The 20,859-nt window shown below is 39.3% G+C and overlaps 1 protein-coding gene across 1 annotated transcript in view; it reads right to left on the reverse strand.

The window, feature by feature from the left end:
* Positions 1 to 20,859, reverse strand: part of tous (testes of unusual size) — a 131,125-nt gene that overhangs the window by 34,088 nt on the left and 76,178 nt on the right. The window contains exon 11 of the mRNA XM_067146015.2: positions 9,383 to 9,482. Within this exon, the coding sequence (XP_067002116.2) occupies positions 9,383 to 9,482 (100 nt within the window). The remainder of the gene's footprint in view (positions 1 to 9,382; positions 9,483 to 20,859) is intronic.

Genomic DNA, 20,859 nt, shown 5'->3' on the forward strand with positions numbered 1-20,859 from the left:
GGAGATTGGTTTTGAGAAGAAATTTAGAAATGTTTCTGTCTTCCTCGATCTGTCAGCGGCCTATGACACTGTCTGGAGAAGCTCCTCCTGAAGCTCATCAAGATTGTACCTTGTCTTAAGGTAATTACTCTCATTGATAATATATTGAGTAATCGATTATTCCAGGTATTCTCTGAAAATTCCAGGAGTAGATTTCACAAATTGAATAACAGCTTACCGCAGGCTTCAGTCTTAGCCCCTATACTGTTCAATTTGTACATCCATGATATTCCAGAAACTACAGCTCGGAAATTCATTTATGCTGATGATATAAACCTAACAGTACAGAGATCTACTTTCAAGCAGGCTGAGGATATACTGTCTTAAGATCTACGAGTGATGGATGAATACTTCAGGAAGTGGAGACTTCAACCAAGTCCTTCGAAGACGGAAGTAGCCGCATTTCATCTCAACAACTTAGAGGCTACTTATCAACCTAGGATATGGTTGAGGAATCAACTTTTGAAATACAATAGTACACCAAAATATCTAGGTGTAACATTGGACAGATCGCTGACATTCAAGTTTAAAAACTTCATGTTAATTCCATATTGAATCGAAAATCTAATGGGAACAAGAAAGGTCCACCTATTCAATACCATACAATGTTATAAATTATAATGCTGGTGTTCATCGAAATCAGTACTAAGAATAATAAAATGTTATAAATTATTTTATAACATTGTATGGTATTGAATAGGTGGACCTTTCTTGTTCCCATTAGATCACTGATATATCGAAGTCACATAGAAAAAACAGCCGTCCAACTTAAGACCCGGAATAACCTGCTGAGCAAGTTAGCTGGAACTTCATGGGGAGCTGACGTCAATACTTTGCGAACTACCGTCTTGGCCATGGTATATTCTACAGCTGAGTACTGTGCTGGAATATGGTTAAATAGCTCTCACTGCAATCTAATTGATATCCAACTTCGCCAGGCTATGCATTTTGTATCCGGTACGCTGTACTCAACTCCAGTGCAATGGCTACCTGTCCTTTGCAATATCTCTCCCACCCATATAAGGAGATAACAAGCAGTTACTAGCTTATGGTGCAGAATAGTGAAGAATGAGGCCCTATACATCAAGATATAAAGCAGCACATTACAACTAAGCTGAAATCGAGAAAACCAGCGTGGAAGGTAGCTTTGGACCTATCATGTCCTCGGATCAATCCCAGGAATGCCTGGAGATAAGAGTGGAGGATGTCGTCTCCCCGTGGCTTATGTGATATCTCCGACCCCAGCATGAAACTGGCTGGCTTCAGTTTGCCCCATGCTGTTTGGTCAACCCTGAACAGGATCCGATGTTGTGTTGGTAGGTCTGGCGCAGCCTTACATCTATGGGGATGGGTAGATTCTCCCTGTTGTGACTGTGGTGCTCAAGTGCAGTCTATCAAGCAAATAGTTCTAGAGTGCCCCCTACGTGCATTTCCTGGTTCTGCGGAGGAATTCTTTAAAGTAACACCGGAAGTGTTTACATGGATAAAAAGTTTGGACATTAAAATATAAAAGTGAAGTCCTGATGCTGTCACCAACTTGTACATTTTGTATTATGTTTGTATATTTTGATTGTCATATAATAATAATAATAATAATAATAATAATAATAATAATAATAATAATAATAATAATAATAATAATAATAATAATTTATTATTATTATTATTATTTATTTTTTTTACGAGGGAAGTGTGGGAAATCTTTCATTAGACACTTGTGAGGGTCCGCATTCCACAAGCGTGTGAGATTTCTGCTCACTAAAACCCACACACCCTTTTCCCACGACGTATATCTCCGCCCCGGAACCGCTCTCGCATTTCTTCAGGGCGGTGTCGTGCTAATTTCTTATAATAATAATAATAATAATAATAATAATAATAATAATAATAATAATAATAATAATAATAATAATAATAAAACGCTGCTATATCTGGAACGACTTTTATTCAACAGACACCATAATGACGGATGATTGGAAACAAGTAAATTACGAGCTTTGACATGTAATAACGCAATATGCAATACATGGTTTTCATCACAAGTTCTGTCAAAATAAGAGATTTCATCACCCGAATGAAAATTGTGTGTGTGAATTGTGCAATGAACACTGTGAAAGATATCATGCAAATATCTGCAGTAAAAGACAAATATCAGTAACAAAACCAGGAGTAGAGTAATGTAATAAAGTTTTTGTAATTTGCACATTGTATGCATTTTTTGATGATGATAATAATAATAATAATAATAATAATAATAATAATAATAATAATAATAATAATAATAATAATAATAATAATACCGAGCTCGATAGCTGCAGTCGCTTAAGTGCGGCCACTATCCAGTAATCGGGAGATAGTGGGTTCAAGCCCCACTGTCGGCAGCCCGGAAGATGGTTTTCCGTGGTTTCCCATTTTCACATCAGGCAAATGCCGGGGCTGTACCTTAATTAAGGCCACGGCCACTTCCTTCCACTTCCTAGACGTTTCCTATCCCGTCATCGCCATAAGACATATCTGTGTCGGTGCGACGTTAAGCAAAATAGCAACAAAAAAAATAAAAATAATAATAGGGTCCTAGGAGTCAACCTAGGAGGGGTCTTCACGGCCCTGGCAAATGCGTCGTTGCGACCATCTGCAACAATAAACTATTGGATTCAGCAAGAGAATCCAACTAGCCTCTTTCACTCCAACTTCAGCACGTAACCTACAAGAGGTGCCCCTGTTAAGCCGAGCAACTCAGTTGAAGGTTGGGTAACCAATCCCAGCGGGAAACTGGATCGGTGAACCGATCAGTGCTGGGGGCTCCAAGGTTCACAACCTTGGTAGTACCTTGGTCGGTGCGAAATATCACCGACCCCTGTCTACAGTTTTTCAACTGTGAAAAAAGCATGGAGGAAATTTCAGCTAAAGCTGCTACCCCAGGTGGTAACCAATCCACCGTCGTCTTGTACGACGTTAGCGGGCCTTCTCGGATTCTGGGGAGCCTGCACCGACATGCTCGGAGGTATCGGAGACTCCACGAAAGATCAAACATAGAGCCAAGAATTTCTTTGCTACCTTTAATGCCAATTCTCTCCAGAAGGTAGGAAAACTGAAACAGCTCACAGATATCCTATCGGAACAGCAAATTTTGATTGCAGCAATTCAGGAAACGAGATTTACAGATGAGCAGGCCTTTGAATCTGAAGGTTACAGGATCTTCAAGGGTAAACCTGGTAAACGTGTATTACAAACTGTCCCCCACCTTGGCACAGCATTTGTAGTCAACAAAATGATTCTGGACTCAATAACAAATTTCACCTCTGTGAATAGCAGAGTCTCGACTCTGTCCTTTCAAAGCACAAACAAAATGTATACTATTGTGAACATTCATGCGCCGATCAACCAAGCAAACAAAAGAGACCCAAAGGGAACTGATAGATTCTGGGAAGAACTTGAGGAGATTTTATCCAAGATTCCAGACAAACACACCATAATCGTGCTTGGAGATTTCAGTGCCCAGGTAGGCAAAGAGAGAAAGTTCCGAAACATCGTTGGAAACTATCCTGCTCACCAAACAACAATTTTTTTTTTTTTTTTGCTAGTTGTTTTACGTCGCACCGACACAGATAGGTCTTACGGCGACGATGGGACAGGAAAGAGCTAGGAGTGGGAAGGAAGCGACCGTGGCCTTAATTAAGGTACAGCCCCAGCATTTGCCTGGTGTGAAAATGGGAAACCACGGAAAACCATTTTCAGGGCTGCCGACAGTGGGGTTCGAACCTACTATCTCCCGAATACTGGATACTGGGCGCACTTAAGCGACTGCAGCTATCGAGCTCGGTAGACAACAAATTGTAATGGAGAAAGGCTAATAGAGCTGTGTAAGGCATTTAACCTCGTAATGAAGTCTACTGCTTTTAAACACCTGCCCAAGAAACAGGAGACCTGGAAATCCCCAAATCACCACCTTGGTGAATTCCAGATTGATCATGTCGCGATCACACGTAAGGCTCAAAGAGAAATTCAGAATGTTAAAGTTCTAAGACAAGCAAAACTGGACTCAGATCACTATCTATCCAAGATAAACATCAAACTGCTCCCGAGAAACACAAGGAGAGTTAAAGCCAAAAGGATTGAAAGATTTGATAGAGAAAAACTAGGATCTAACCGTGAGTTCACTCAGAAACTACAATCGGTGGATGCAGAGAACTGGGAACAACTGCACGAGGCCCTGCTCAAAACAGCTAAAGAGACGGTTCAGCTTACTAAGCCCAGAAAGCATGCTTGATGGAACAGTGAATGCGATGCAGCGCTAAGGCAAAGACAGTTCACCTGCCAGAAATGGAACTCGCTAAAGAACCAAGTTAACTGGACAAACTTCTTGAATGAGAGAAAGTGTGCAGCAAAAACCATCCGCAGCGTTAAAAGTGCTTTTGATAAACACCAGCTGGCTCAAATTGATCAGGATTTCAAGAACAATACACGCGACTTTTATAAAACATTTAAAAGCAACTTGAGGAAATACGACCCACCGAGCCTACAGTTCAGAGATTCCAATGGAAACCTAGCCTATAACAACAAGGAAAACTGCCGGATCCTTGCAAAACACTTTGAATCCCTTCTTAACTGCGAGGCCCCAATGTCCAGATTCACATTTGAAGATAAAACAACAGTCCACCGAGATTCAGCTCCACCTACAAAAGAGGAAGTCAGACAGATTATCCAATCCTTGAAGAATAATAAAGCGCCGGGTGAAGATTCGATAATAGCTGAATTGTGAAAGTTTGCTAGTGACAATACAGTGGAGAAATTAACGGACATCATACATGAAATCTGGAATACTGAAAGACTTCCAAGTGACTGGACATCTGCCCTAATCCACCCACTTCATAAGAAAGGCTACAAGTCGGATGTTAACAATTATCGCGGCATCTCCCTCCTACTTATAACCTACAAAATTCTCTCGAAAGCTCTTCAAATCAGGGCAGAAGAACAGCTAGATCCAGAGCTGGGTGATTACCAAGGAGGTTTCAGGAAAGGACGGTCATGGGTGGAGAAGATTATGAATCTGAAATCTGTCCTTTCATATATTAAACTAAGGAGCAAGCCTTTTGTAGTAACATTCATCGACTTTAAGAAGGCCTATGATTCAATTGATAGAACTACCCTACTTCAGATCTTAAAGGAATTTGGCTTTTACGGTAAAACAAGAGTGATCATCCAACAGACTCTCACCAACACCATCTTAAAAGTGAAGTTTAGAGGAGAGATTTCAGAGGCCTTTGAAATACGGACAGGAGTTAGGCAAGGAGATGGTCTCTCACCTCTGTTGTTCAACTGCATTCTTGAGAAAGTAATCCGTGAATGGCGCAGAGAAATGAGTTATGAAGGAGTCGAAAGCAGAATCAGACTAGGCCACAAGAACAAGAACCTTTCAATTGACTGTCTAGCATTTGCAGACGATCTCGCGGTTTTCGCTGATTCCTTGGATGTGGCCACGAAGCAGATCAACCAGCTTCAAACACAAACTGCAAAGGCGGGCCTCCAAATCTCCTTTGAGAAAACGAAATTCATTACAAACATCAAACTGACGCCAAGTGAGCTAGAAGGGACTCACGGAAAAGTCAAGCAAGTTGAAAAATTTAAGTATCTTGGTGAATGGATAGAACCTAACTTGTCCGAAAAAGAAGCCTTTTCTTCACGCATGAATAAAATGGAAATGGCTTACCATCTGACTAAAAGTGTCTATAACAAAAGATCTATATCTCTGAATGCAAAAATCAAACACTATTGCACTGTTACCTGGCTAGAGGCTCTATATGCAGCGGAATGTCTCGCCATGAACAAAAAAGGCATGATGGAGAAACTGGAGGCCAAGAAAGAAAGATTTTGAGAAAAATCTTAGGTCCAGTCAAAGATAACGGCGAGTTTAGGAGACGGCACAACCAGGAGTTGTACTCGCATTTGGAGAAAATAACTGATGTGATGTGAAAAAGGAGGATTACTTTTTATGGACACATGGCCCGAATTAATTCAACACGGTTAACCAACCGCATTTTCACTTTCCTCCAAGAGAAAAAGGCAAAGGGGGCATGGTTCAGTGAGGTACAGAAAGATCTACAGGAGATTGGGATCTCATTTGAAGATATCCAGGAGCGCGTCCCACTTAAGAAAAAACTCCAAGAACATCAGAGTTTCCTACCAAAGCCGAAGACGAAAACTGGAAAGGCATGGACGGAAGAGCGAAAGGAGCAACACCGTTTACGAATGAAGGAATACTGGACCAACATTAAAGCTCAAGGGAAACAGTTGAAATGACGTGGTCCTTAGTTGGCCGAAACAAAACAATAATAATAATAATAATAATAATAATAATAATAATAATAATAATAATAATAATAATAATAATAATAATAATAATAATAATAATAATAATAATAATATTTTTAAAAAAAAAATATATATATATATTTTTTTTTTTTTGCGAGGGAGTGTGGAAAATCTTTCATAAGACGCTTGTGAGGGTCCGCACTCAACAAGTGTGTGGAGATTCTTACCCACTAAAAACCACACTCCCTTTTCCCACGACGTTTATCTACGCCCCGGAAACCGCTCTCGCATTACTTCAGGACGGATGTCGTGCTTAATGCATCTTGTGCTTCATCTTCCTTCTTCTGCTTTACTGTCTGTCGTAATCGTCCAGGTCCTTCTTCTTCTGACGCAGAATATTTTCTACGTAGACTGCCACCTGGTCCCAAGATTCTTGACTTCGTAGCATTACTGACATGATCCCTCCTGGCGTCAATTCTCCCTGCATAACTCCTAAGCATCTTCTTTGTGGCAGCCAATGAACACACACAAAGAAAGTATGTAATACGTCATCGATATCACCGCAGTATATGCACACCAGACTGGTTGCTAGCCCTTGCCTATGAAGAAATTTTCGGAAGTATCCATGACCTGTCAAGAACTGTGTGAGATAGTAGTTCACTTCACCATGATTTCGGCCAACCCATACGCCCAGAGAAGGTATCAGTCTTTTCGTCCATTTCCCTCTAGAGTCATCTTCCCATCTTGTTTGCCATTGTTGCATTCTGCGACTAAGAGCCAAAGCCTTTGTCCTTTTCCTTCCTAGCTCTTCTTGTGTGAGCCAAATTTCTTGTCTTTCGAAGGCCAATAAGTCAATAGGAGCTACTGCTGCTACTACTAGAATCGCAGGTTCTGATACTGTGTGATATGCGCAAGCAATTCGTAAAGCTGCTCTCCGTTGTACAGCCGCAATTCTTGTCTGATATTTTGCAATTTTTAACGATTCAGCCCAAATTTCTGAACTGTCGACATGAGAAGCCGCCTTTTACTAGATTTTGGCCCCTTGATATTTCCCATGAGTCTACTCAGTGCAGTCATGGTTTTCGCTGCCTTATCTGTTACCCGTTGGATGTGGTCCCAATATGTAAGCTTAGTATCAAGCGTTACACCAAGATATTTTGTGCTCCTAGTTGTTTCAATGGCTATCTGCCCGATCTGCATCGGTACAAGAGTATTAATCCTTTTCCTCGTCAGGAGGACAATTTCCGTTTTATGATCTGCGAGTTCTAACTTGTGATTTATCATCCATTCTTTGACATGACGCATCACCTGATTCAATTTAAATTGAACCAGCTCTAGGTTACGGGTTACTATCACAGCAGCCACATCATCAGCATAACCCACAAGTTTTACATCTTCTGGCATCTCCAGCCGTAACAAACCATCATACATGATATTCCAAAGGTGTGGTCCGAGAATTGAGCCTTGCGCTGCACCAGCTGTGAGCCGTTTTCTTCTCTGACCATCTTCCGTGTCGTATAACAATGTACGGTCTTTCAAATAGTCTCGTAGTATATACATGAGATATTCTGGTAGCTTGAAAGTTTCTTGTAGAGCTTCCAAAATATCACTCCATTTTGCCAAGTTGAAAGCATTTTTAACATCTAGAGTCACAAGAAGCGCCAGCTTTCTAGAGTAATGATTACCCTTTGAGCTCGTTCTGCTGTCTTCACCACTTCCTTCACAGCATCTAGCATTGAGTGACCTCTGCGAAATCCATGTTGTTGGTCAGATAGGTCGCCAGCTAATCGGACTGCTGCTAGTATTCTCGGTTGTAGTAGCTTCTCTAAACCTTTCCCGGCGGTGTCCAGCATACATAGAGGTCTGTAACCCCCAGTTTTCCCTTTACGGATCAGAACCAATCTAGCTATCTTCCAACGAAAGCTAAAAATTCCCACTTCCAAACAATGATTATACATTCTCAATAGCAGTTGAGGACATAATTCGACTGCCACCTTCAGTACTTCTGCTGGAATACCATCTGGTCCAGGGGCTTTCTTATTTCTAAGGGAATTAATTGCTGTTATCATCAATTCTTCAGTTGTAAAAGGTGGTACATTATCTAGTTCTTTCTCGGCCTCAACATCAATTCTCTATGCATGATCAGGGAATATGGGTGTACTATTTCTTCCATGGTGCATGGATCCATGATAGGGCTTGGTAACATCCTGAATTTCTTCATAACAATTTTATACCCTAATCCCTATGGATTTTCATCCACTTCCTTAGACATTTCCCACCACTTGTCGGCTTTACTCTTTTTAATTGTATTTCGCAGTCTTTTCTTCATAGTCTTATACTCTACTGAGAGAGCTTCATCGTTATGTCGTGCTCTTTGTGTCCTTTGTGTGAGTCGCAGGCATTGTTTCCTCAGCTCAGCAATTTCTTCATTCCACCAATATGCTGGACGCTTGCCTCTCCGTTGTTTGTAATAATAATAATAATAATAATAATAATAATAATAATAATAATAATAATAATAATAATAATAATAATAATAATAATAATAATAATAATAATAATAATAATAATAATAATAATAATAATAATAATAATAATAATAATAATAATAATAATAATAATAATAATAATAATAATAATAATAATAATAATAATAATAATAATAATAATAATAATAATAAAAAACTCCTGGTAAAAGATGTGAGTGGTCAGATAGGGTGCAGATTAAAAAAGGAGACTTGCAGAAAGAAAAAAGTGGAGATAGAGAATATTTTCTAAATGTAAGAGTGTGCGAAGGAGAATATCTGTTGACCAGGAGAAGAAGTGTAGAGCACAGGTGAAACTGACAGTGAAAAAGATCAAAGTGGAGGAAGTTGTGTGAACTAAACATTGTGTGCAGCTTCCAGCGATACCAGCAACAGATATATATATATACATCACAAATTTATTCTACCAGGAAATAAATAAATACACTGACTCTGTAATGGAAAATGTCACTTAAATATGCAAGTATTTTACTCATTTCTCTTACCTCTTCAATTTGTACATTTTTCTCATGCAGTTGGCTCTCATAACTCTCTGTCAACTCCTTGAGTGCTTTCTCTTTATCGAGAGTCATATCAGCCATTTCTCTGGAAGCAAAATAAGTAAAAGCAAATTTAATTTTTATTTCTGATTGTATAAACAGCTTGATATATCTGATAAACAGTCAGTTTTGAGAGACGGCTATCATTCCTTACAAATATTGTAAAATATGTTGGTAGAAGTTGATCATGAAGTGGTAGTAGAAAAGTAGAAGATTGTTTCTTTATTAATAGAAATAGTAATTAATATCGGTGATCAAAACAGCCAGGTTCTATAAAAAGTGGTTTATGTTACTCAATAGCAGATAAGTTTGAAGTGAGGATAAGGACAGCAACACAAACTCTACCCTGCTTTTCATAACAACGGATATTCAACCAATGACAAATAAGGAAACTTATGAGGGCAAGTAAGGGATATAAGTGATCAGTAGAAGTCTGTTTGGAAGAATGAAACTTATGTTATTTTGCTGCAGTGAACTTGTGTAAGGATTCATTAATAATTTATTTCTTCTGTTTAGAAACTTCAGGTCCAAAACTGTCATGCTTTTCAGTTAAAACCTCCCCAAGTTTCAAACTCACTACCTGCCACTGGTCTTGATGGAAGGCTCACTGATTAAAAAAAGGTAAGCACATAGAAGGAATGATCCAATTTGGACATAATTTGTTGCACATGCATACCACTGATGATCATTAGTGATGTCATCACAACTGTAACAATAGTGTTGTCAGACAGGTGCAGAGCATCGAACGCAGTGAAGAAAGGTCATTAAACACAGAGTAAGCCTTGTAGATGCATTAGACAGCTTTAATACCAATTGACAGAGTTTGATAGGGGCTGCTATTTGGGTCTCCACGAAGCCAAGTGGTTGTGTTGTTCAGATACCAGGCATATGCAACTCACAATGCCCATTGAAACTGGACTGTGGAGCAGTGGTTGATTGAAACATAACACACCAAGGGAGGATCATCATGTTGTGTGTCAATTACACAACCCCATGACATCTGTACCTGCCATCAAGAGACAGTTACTATACTTTCTACAACACCCCATATCATCCTATATCATGTCTCGATGGCTGATATCACCATTCCATACATAGCCTGCAGTTAACAGAGCAGAAGTAGCTGAGTTTGGAATAGTCCTGTAACTGGGACTGATGATGAGTAATATGGCTGATGAATCTCCTTTCTTCATTACCTAGGGTTGCCATGTTTTTAAGACGACATTAGCCAGGCTGAGTGGCTCAGATGGTTGAGGCGCTGGCCTTTTGACCCCAACTTGGCAGGTTTGATCCTGGCTCAGTCCTGTGGTATTTGAAGGTGCTCAAATACATCAGCCCCATGTCGGTAGATTTACTGGCACGTAAAAGGACTCCTGCGGGACTAAATTCCGGCACCTTTGCGTCTCCAAAAACCGTAAACATAGTTAGTCGGATGTAAAGCAAATCTTCTTCTTCTTCTTTTCGTTTCAGCCATCTATGGGCTACGATTATGCAACTTCCATTGCTTTCTCAAGTTCTTTCTCCTTCCTTTTTTGCCAGTATTTGCTTGCTCGTGCCCGTTCTTCTGGCGAGAATACTCTATTCTTCCTTGTCTTTTCATCAGCTAGGTCCTTCACTTCCGCAACACTCTGCCTGAACATTTTTCTGTTTGTTATATCTTTTGCCATGATCCCACATATTTCTAAATCTCGGTGGACTTCTTTTACCCATGGGACTTGTGTCTTCCTTTTCTCCTGAAAGGTGTGGATCCTGTTGGTGAGTCTCTCTGATCCCATCCTTTTAATATGTCCGTAGAACGTCAATCTCCTCTTTTTCATTGTGGTGGTGTTTTCAAATTATTGGTATAGTTCTTGGTTTGGTCTCATGCGAAACGTAAAGTTGTCTGATGATTTTCTGGGTCCAAGAATCTTTCTAAGGAACCTCCTTTCTTTCTTTCTTTTCCAAATCTGACAGTCCCTTCATGGGTATTGTCTCAGTTGCGTATAAACAATCGTGCTGTAGTGCTTGAATTTGGCCTGGTAGGAGAGTGACTTAGATTTGTAGGTGTTCTGACATAATCTAAATGCAGTTTCCATCTTTCTTGCACGTTTTTTAATTGCTGCTTTCTCATTCATGTTTGGAGTCAAAATCTCTCCTAGGTGCTTGAATTTTATAGCTCTTTTGATGTCACCATACTTCGTCCTCATTGTCCAGGTTAGGTCAGTGGTATTTATGTTCATGTACTCCGTCTTCTCAAAAGATATTTGCAATCCTGTTTTGTCTGCTGTTTCTTTGAGGACTTCAATCTGCTTAGTTGGAATTTGCAAATTCTCTGAAAAAAGACTGTATCAACTGCAAATGCGAGGCATTCAAATTTAAGCCCAGTTCTCTTGTGGCCTAATCTAATTCCATTTGGAAAGTTGAACTTGCTAATTTCTTTTCACCATTCCCTGATAACTTTCTCTAAAACTCAGTTGAACAAAATTGGAGAGAGGTCATCTCCTTGTCTCAAACCTGTTTTGATTTCAAAGGGTTCTGACAGTTCTCCTAAAAAAATTACCTGCGATCGCGTGTTTTTTAGTGTTTGATGAATCAGGGTTGCTGTCTTATTGTCTATTCCAAATTCCTTAAGCACTTCCATTAGTGTGTCCCAGTCTATGGTAAAAATCTGTTCTGCACATGACCGCCCCTTTCGAAAGCCAGCTTGATATTCTCCTAATTGTTTATATGTCCTTCTATCCTACACTTGAGTGCTACAGAAAGTATCTTGTAGGCTACTGGCAAAAGTGATATCCCTCTATAGTTATTAACATTTATTTTGTCTCCTTTCTTGTGCAGGGGGTGGATGATAGCCTCCCTCCATTCTTCAGGGATCTCTCCTGTGGACCAGATCTGTTGAAAGAGTGTTTCAAGTTATTCCAGGAAGTTACCCCCTGCATATTTCAGAAGTTCAGCAACAACTGACTCCTTGCCAGATGCTTTGTTATTTTTCAAGCTCTTGATGATTTCCTTTATTTCATTCTTATCTGGTGGAGTTGATTCATGAAGTGTGCTTTCTGGTTTTTGGAATGTCAGTTTTTCTTGAGGTAGATCACAGTTGAGCAATTCTTTGAAATATTTAGCCAAGTGTTCACAGTTCTGTTTGTTGCTCATAATCAGCTTAGCTTGATCATTTTTGAAACAAATGTTGGGTGATGAGTAACCTCTTCTATCTCTCTCAGCTGGTCTCTTTTGAACCTTCTTTTGGCATTCTTGAACACCTTTGCTGTTCTTTCCCTTTGGATCTTAAATTCTTCGAAGTTCTGTTTGTTGGAGTTCCACTTGTTCCAAGCTTCTGATCGTCTTCGTAGAGCATCTTCACACTCATCATTCTACCATGGATGTTTCTTCTTCTTAGCAAGAAAAATTGTTTGTTTCGCTGCTTCCTGAATCTTTCAAGCCATTTTGTCCCACTCATAGGACTCCAACGTGTCGAGTTCTTTCTGATATTTTACTACTATTTCTTCGCTGACTTTGAGTTCTTCAATTCTGTACTTCTCTATTCTGAGAGGTTTCTTCCTATGGTTACAAGGTGTGGGCTTCACTTTTATCCTTGTTGGATAGTGGTCGGAATCAAAATTAGCACCGAACTGCACTCTGACATTCATTATTTCCTTCGGGCTGGTGGTCGCTACAGGGTCAATTTGGAATTCTCCTAACATAGAGTTAGCTGATCACCATGCCATCATCTGCTTGGGAGCTCTTGAATTGAGTGGACATTATTTTCATGCCAAATGATTCACAAACATCTATCAGTCTTTCACCATTTCTGTTTGTCCTTTTGTGAGTCGTGTATATTCGAACAATGTTTTGAAATTTTCTCTCTTTTCCAATCTGAGTTTTAAAATCTCCCATCAAGATCTTGACATGTTTTTCTGGGGTTCTGAACAGTTCTTCTTCAGGCAATGCATCTGTGAAAAAATCCTAAAATCTACAGTTTTCATCCTATCACCTTAGAATTTTGATCATTTAATATCAGTATCAGCATGATACAACATACAAAGTTTCAAGTTTCTATCAATAACAGTTTTTGAGATATTCATAAATTTATCAATATTTTAAACAATTTTCGATGTATTTATAAAATGCTTCTCATGCCAAACGGCTCAACAGATCTGGCTTAAAATTTTATGTTGGTTTTAAAAGACCAATATAAAAGAAGTGATGTGTGGGTTTTGACAAATTTGAATTACACTGAAAGGAACAAATTATTTCATATAGGCTTAACTTTTAAAATACTGTATATTTTATGATGATCATGATGAGAAAAAACCAGATTGCCACTGAACTATTGCATGTATTTTAAAATCTGCACATCAGTTTGTTATTATGTTGTATCTGAAACTATCCTAAAAGTTTCAAGTAGATTGATTGAAAACTGTGGCATGAGGAGCATTTTGAATCTTGAAAAGTGCTGGAAAATAAATTCTGAGGAAAAAGAGATTGAAATTTTAGAGATGAGCAATAGTCCAATACCTGAAACTAGTTGACTTAAAACTCCCCAGCACCATATGTTGGACCCTCTGCTGCCTTCTTCCTGGCCTCATTAGCAGTTTAGAGAGTTTTAGTTTCCTTCGGGCTGTTTTGAACCCATACTTGAACCAGAACTCTGGCCGCAGATTAAACCGGCTGGGGTACTAGATTCCATTCTACGCTTGTCCCTCATTACACTAATTTTCTGTCCTGAGCTGCTAACTTTAACACTCCTAACACTAGCTTTTAGTTTCTCACTTGCTTCACAACCCATGCTGAATTCAGCAATTGCTGATGTTACAGCAATCTCCAGTTCTTTATTTGACATAAACACTTCCTTAGGACACTTAGCCCAAATTACATTATGCATTCCCTAGGCACAATATTTGATGTGGAGATTTTAACTTCCCCTACTTGATCTTGTAAAATAGTACTTACATTCTTATTCCTGTTAGAAATGTCATTGTTTCACTTTATCCAACACTTTACTAGGTCGTTTCTTCCGGCGACGACAAGTCTCAATTCTTCTGCCCATTATGTACACTGATAATAACACAACCTCAGAAATCCCAACCTCAAAAACTAAGCTGCTTGCACTAAGTAGATACTGTTATTGTTTATGGATCATTTATAATACACTGTACAAATGTAACATTTAAAAAATTACAGAAAAGCAGAGTAGGCCTAAAACACGAATGATAAACACAAAACGTGAGATCACAACTATTTGTTTATATTCAATACATGGACAAGCTCCATCCTTGAAATAAGCGCCAATTCCACTGGATATATCGATAGTCCATCAGAATAGCCAACATAAAGACCTACAGTAACAAAATTTCTTACATTCAACCCGCACGCTAAATTCAAAATCTTCGATAAACGAAAGATATTCATGAGAACAGTGTCGATGGGTGGCAACGCCCACTTGCACCGGGTCATTTAAATGGCCACTAAGGGCTTTAAATGGCTGATATTTAAATAAAACAAAGCTCAAAAATAAAGTACAAAGTATAAACATTATGAGAACGTAAAAAAATAAAAATGGATTTTTTTCCACAATTTTCACCAAATTTCACCAATACATTGCCTTCAAGTTGTGACCAAAATTCTTCTACTTCCTCTGGATTCTTTCTGTTATCTTCATTAATTGGAGCATGAGCACTGAAGATGGATTACAATTTGTTTCCACTTTTGAGAGTTACTACAGACAGTCTGGGAGATGGAGATCTGAAGTCTACTATAGATTCTGTTATAGAGTTGTGAATAAAGAAGGCTGTCCCAGGTATTAACACTGGGTTCTTGGTTTTCTCTGACTTCTTAACTTTGATAGTTGGCCATCCTTTCAGTATTCTGTAGTTTCCAATAGCCGACACTTCATCTCAAATAAATCTTGTTTCTTGGACTGCTAGAAATTTGATCTTATATTCATTGAGTACTATGATCAGTTCCTTTTGTTTCCCAACTTTCAAAAGGGTGTTCACATTGAGTGTGCCAAAGAAATGCTTCTCTTTTGTTCTGAGTTTGCGGGGCGATGGATCCTCCGACTGATCCAAACATAGGGTCCTCAGAATCCTGTGCCATACTTGAACCAGAACTCTGGCCGCAGATTAAACCGGCTGGGGTACTAGATTCCATACATTTTGTCATCATGTTAGTTGCGTGGTAAAACCAAGTGAGTGAGACCTAGAGTTATAGAACAGCCGCCCCTAACATGGAGAATTTATAATGTCCAATAACGGTCCATTTATATTGGTATTATAAATTTACTCATTCGGGACAAATATTTCAGGTTCACTATGTTCTGCTCTTTGTGCCGTTGGGAAATAGATAGATTCCTCTTCCACTGCTGAGACCATTGATCCCCCTGTGGGTGGGGGCGGTAGAATAACACCCACCGTATCCCCTGCCTGTCGTAAGAGGCGACTAAAAGGGGCCCCAGGGGCTCTGAACTTTGGAGCGTGGGTTGGCGGCCACGGGGCCCTTGGCTGAGTCCTGGCATTGCTTCCTCTTACTTGTGCCAGGCTCCTCACTTTCATCTATCCTATCCGACCTCTCTTGGTCAACTCTTCTTCTTTTCTGACCCCGGCGCTATTAGGCTTGCGAGGGCTAGGGAGTCCTTCATTTTCACGCCTTTCGTGGCATTTGTCTTCCTTTGGCCGATATCTTCATTTTTCGAAGTGTCAGATCCCTTCCATTTTTCCGTCTGATTAGTGTTGTATAGAGGATGGTTGCCCAGTTGTACTTCCTCTTAAAACAATAATCACCACCACTGAGATCATTGACCAGTTTCACCTAGTAACCCTAGGTAGGTGCCCTATGACAGGGTGCTACCATCCGGAGCCAGATGGACCCTCGTTTTCTTACGAGGTTGATACAACTCCCGCTCCTCCTTCCTCATCACTTGCTAAATGAGGCCCCGGGCATGCAATCGGCATTGGCAGAGTTTATTATTATTATTATTATTATTATTATTATTATTATTATTATTATTATTATTATTATTATTATTATTATTGCCAACGGCCGTAGCCATGTTGAAACACCGGATCCCGTAAGATCTCCGAAGTTAAGCAACATTGGGCGTGGTCAGGAGTTGAATGGGTTGCCACGCGCTGTTGGCAGGGGGTAGGGGAATGGAGGGGCGGAAAGGAACTGGCCACCCTACCACACATAAACTCCGGCTCAGGAACACCTCTGCGGAGGTTCGGACCTGCCTTCGGGCAGAATAACCCTTACCTACCATTATTATTATTATTATTATTATTATTATTATTATTATTATTATTATTATTATTATTATTATTATTATTATTATTATTATTATTATTATTATTATTCAACCCGCCTGGTGGCCATGATCGCTAAGGCATTGAAGTCTAAATGGTTTTACACCGAGCTTAGCTGGTTTGAATCTCGTTGGTCAAAAATATTTTCACCACTAGAAGGTTGGCCGGCAGGGTAGGGGAGGTGATGGTATACAATTTCTAATCACTACATTGTGTGCCAAAATCCTGGATTAAATTCCAAAACTCTCCGCATGCTCATATGGAGTGAGGACATATGACGCTGTTGATGGTGATTTGTCCATCGGACTGGGACGTTAAGTCTTGAGCATACCCCTTGGTGCTATTCGAGAGGAGTAGGCTATGTGCCGGCACCAGGTTTCACCCTCTCTATTCCTACTGTCACATATCACGTCATTCATTTCACCTCATTAACTTCTCTGATGAGGTTGACATCAGGAGGGCATCCGGTCATAAAAACCCGCCACAACAGATTCATCTCACCTCATACCCGACCCCGTAGAGCAACGGGACAAGGGTCGGACAAACACATTATTATTATTATTATTATTATTATTATTATTATTATTATTATTATTATTATTATTATTATTATTATCCACAAATTTTAGATACAATTGAGGGATGGTGAAGAGAGAAAGGGCATAGCTTCAGATATTCTACAGAGTGTGCTCAGATACAGTTACCATATTTCCATTAACATATTATTTACATAATATCCATAAGACCTGTTCAACACTCAAGTAGTTTGACTCTTTCTCCCCCCCCCCCTCACACACACACACACACACACACACACTCTCTCTCTCTCTCTCTCTCTCTCTCTCTCTCTCTCTCTCTCTCTCTCTCTCTCCAGCTAGGCCGGCTCATTCATACCCACATACAGTCTCACTCATTTGAGATCACATCAACTTTCATCCGTCCTTCCACGCATACTGAACATTCACACAGTAGAAAGTTACGTTATGTACAAAAAGTTTCCTCATATATATATATATATCCATTCTTTTTACATCTTTATAAAAATTTTCAGCAGGTAGTTCTTTTGTCTGTGGTGAAAGTTCATTCCACAGCCGAGCAGAATGAATAAAGAAGCCACTTTGATATGATACTGTTCTTGCAAATGGAGGGAAAAGAGACAAACCTTGCTCTCTTTGAGCAGAACAGTAGTTCAGCTGTAAGCGGTTGAAAGGGTTTATATGAATGTTACCTGCGAGGGATTTTCTCAGAAAAGCAACATCTATTTGTTTACAGAGAGCTCTTATGAGAGGCAGTGACCTGGCTGTATTTAAATGACCGTGTTCAGTAATTAGTCGTTCTGTTCACCATTGAACTCCCTCTATTGTCGCGGCCACGAAATTAGGCGGGTCAGAGAAATTACGCTGTTGCCAAGGTTATGTAGCAACTGGTGAAGAAATGTCTAACTGAACACATCATTTCGGAGTGCGAGGCAAGTTGTTCTCTCTCAAGCTCCTGATGTTACTTCATACAATGTTTCGAAACAAATTATACTACAAGCTTCAGAAAAGACTGCTGATTTCAGTGGTATAACTATTTTCCATATAAACCACTTTAAATAATTATGAAAAATAAAATCTTGAACGAGTAATTTTAAATCCGTAGAATCATGTATTGAAAATTTCAGTAAGCGGCCAAGATTTTATTTCTTCAGCCAATAAAATTTTGTCTGCGGGAAAAATGTAAAAAATCGCCTGACTTATATTTTTTATCTGAAACATATTTCTGTGAGTCTTGTAATTTTCCTGGAAAATGGCTCAGAAAGCGATCATGTAAATAAGGAAGTTCGGGGCGCACGCACCAGCACAGGCTGCAGGACCCCCGTAAATACTTTCGGATTACATATTAATCCGTATCCGTATCAGTTTTATTACATTATAACTTTAAATATTTGAATACTGTATATTGTAGCGAGTAATATAGAAAAATAACTACTATAAAGAATAGGTTTACATTAATTTACAATGAAGTAAGAATCGGTTTCTGGCTTTAAGGCAGTCTTAGTCACTGTCATCACTCATCTCACTATCTGTCGAGTCGTCTTTTACACTGATGATGAATGGCTCCATTCTTTCATCCCTTACTATTTACTTGGCCCAATCGTCTGTTTGAACATTTTCCGCGCAATTGAAGCACTTTTCCCAATCTGCAGCAGTCACATGGTCGATGGCTTCTGAGTGAGTTTTTCTATTTTTCTACGCCCTTTATTTTGAATGTCTTGTTCCTCTCTACCACTTCTCTCTTGACTTGAGCCCAAATCAATTCACATTCACTATCCATCTTTCACTGCACTTACGATGCGAACTCAACAGCTACTTGACAGCGAATGTCTCGGGTAAGGTGGCCTGGAGCGGATGGGCTTCAGTTTGACAGCACTGCACGATCAGCGTTGCCAATCCGTGCCCGGGGGTAAGCAACTCTCGACCATCTGTCGCTTCGCCGTTCCCATATCTGGCGACAGCGCAGTTTTCCTCACCCGCCTAATTTGGTGGCCGCGACAATAGTTTTGTCATGTTCTCCACTGAGGAGGGGTGCTAAGAAGGAAGCCCATACAACAGTATTGGCCATACTAATGCCAAATAGGCCATCTGAACTAATTTATTTCTGGCTCCCAGTAGAGGTATGCAGATGAATCCCAAGACTCTGTATGCTTTGTACTTTATTTCCTCAAAGTACTTGTTCCATTTGAAATTGCTGCAAATATGAATGCCAAGCAATTTTATTGAGGTGCAAGACATCAGGTACTGTAGAATAAACTCTTACCACAAACAAAAGAACTACCTGCTGAAACATTTTGTACAGAGGTAACGAAATTTGGTGTTTTAACGGTGATCTTGCTCTAGTTAAGCAGATATATTTACATTTCTGTACATTAGAATGCAGTATCCCTGCTGGTACATCAATAGGATGACAGCTACTCAACATGGGATGTGCCAGATAAGGCTACTACCAATACTTCCTGTACAAAGTTTGAAAGTCTGTAACTTGTAAATGATTGACCGTAGGCTGTATGTTGTGTTGTTTTGGGTTATACTATCTGCCTACAATTACTTTCCACATGTTCAGAAACATTCTGTATAATAGGTAGTTTGGGTTTATGCCTTTTAAATTGTGATGTGTGCTGTGGGAGTTGATATATTTGGCCTTTATCAAGTCAATTTTGGATCATTTAAAATTGTATTCAACTTTATTGTCAAACTTTGTGGGACACCCTGTAGTGCACGTGTTGATTTTTCTGGGACTTGCACAAGATACAGGCTTCGAGATGTTTCCAAAGGCCTAGATAACAGGCATCCAATTAAACATTTAAATTTGATTGGTTTAAAAATATCAAAAGGTAACTCTGGTGCAGTCACTGGTCATTAATTTTGCTGTGCCTTTTCTGATTACACCATCCAGCACGAGCTACCTTTGGGAAGCGCGTTGCAGGGTGGATGAATTCTGTCTTTGGCATCATGTAAAGTGAAAAATTTGTTTGTGAGCTCTGTGCTCCATGGGATAAGCAAATCTTACAATTCCTTATGTAACTTTATTTTATTTTATGTAACATTTTAATTTGTCACAGGAGTTTACTCGTCAATCTTTCTACCAGAAATCAGTTGTAATTTATGATGGTGTAAAGACGTCTTACATCCATCTTCGCGTTGGCAAGAGGCAAGTCTTTTCTAACAGTTTTGTAACTTAAATTAATTTCTCATTAAGCTTGACCTCAGTAATTCTGATTCATTTTAAAATGTTTTCTTATGACCTGTATTTTATTTTTTGGTGAAGGTGGCCGCTTCACATTACAAGTAATTTTAATGAAGACTAAGTTAGTATCCGTAAGATTGTAATACTGCAACTTCATTTCATTGGGATTCGTATTTCTTTTGTGATTATGCTACCAGTAGTGCTCCTTATTTACTTGTTTTTAATGTTTTTATAATAAATATGTATTTACTATAAGTAGGTATTAACTAAATTATTATTTGGTCAAAGTTTCAGCCAGTCACCGCACCAGAGTTACCTTTCGATACTTTTAAACCAATCAAATTTAAATGTTTAATTGAATGCCTGTTATCTAGGCCCTTGGAAACATCTAAAAGCCTGCATCTTGTGCAAATCCCA

The sequence above is a fragment of the Anabrus simplex genome, chromosome 4 (genome assembly GCF_040414725.1).
Source record: "Anabrus simplex isolate iqAnaSimp1 chromosome 4, ASM4041472v1, whole genome shotgun sequence".
Lineage (NCBI taxonomy): Eukaryota > Metazoa > Arthropoda > Insecta > Orthoptera > Tettigoniidae > Anabrus > Anabrus simplex.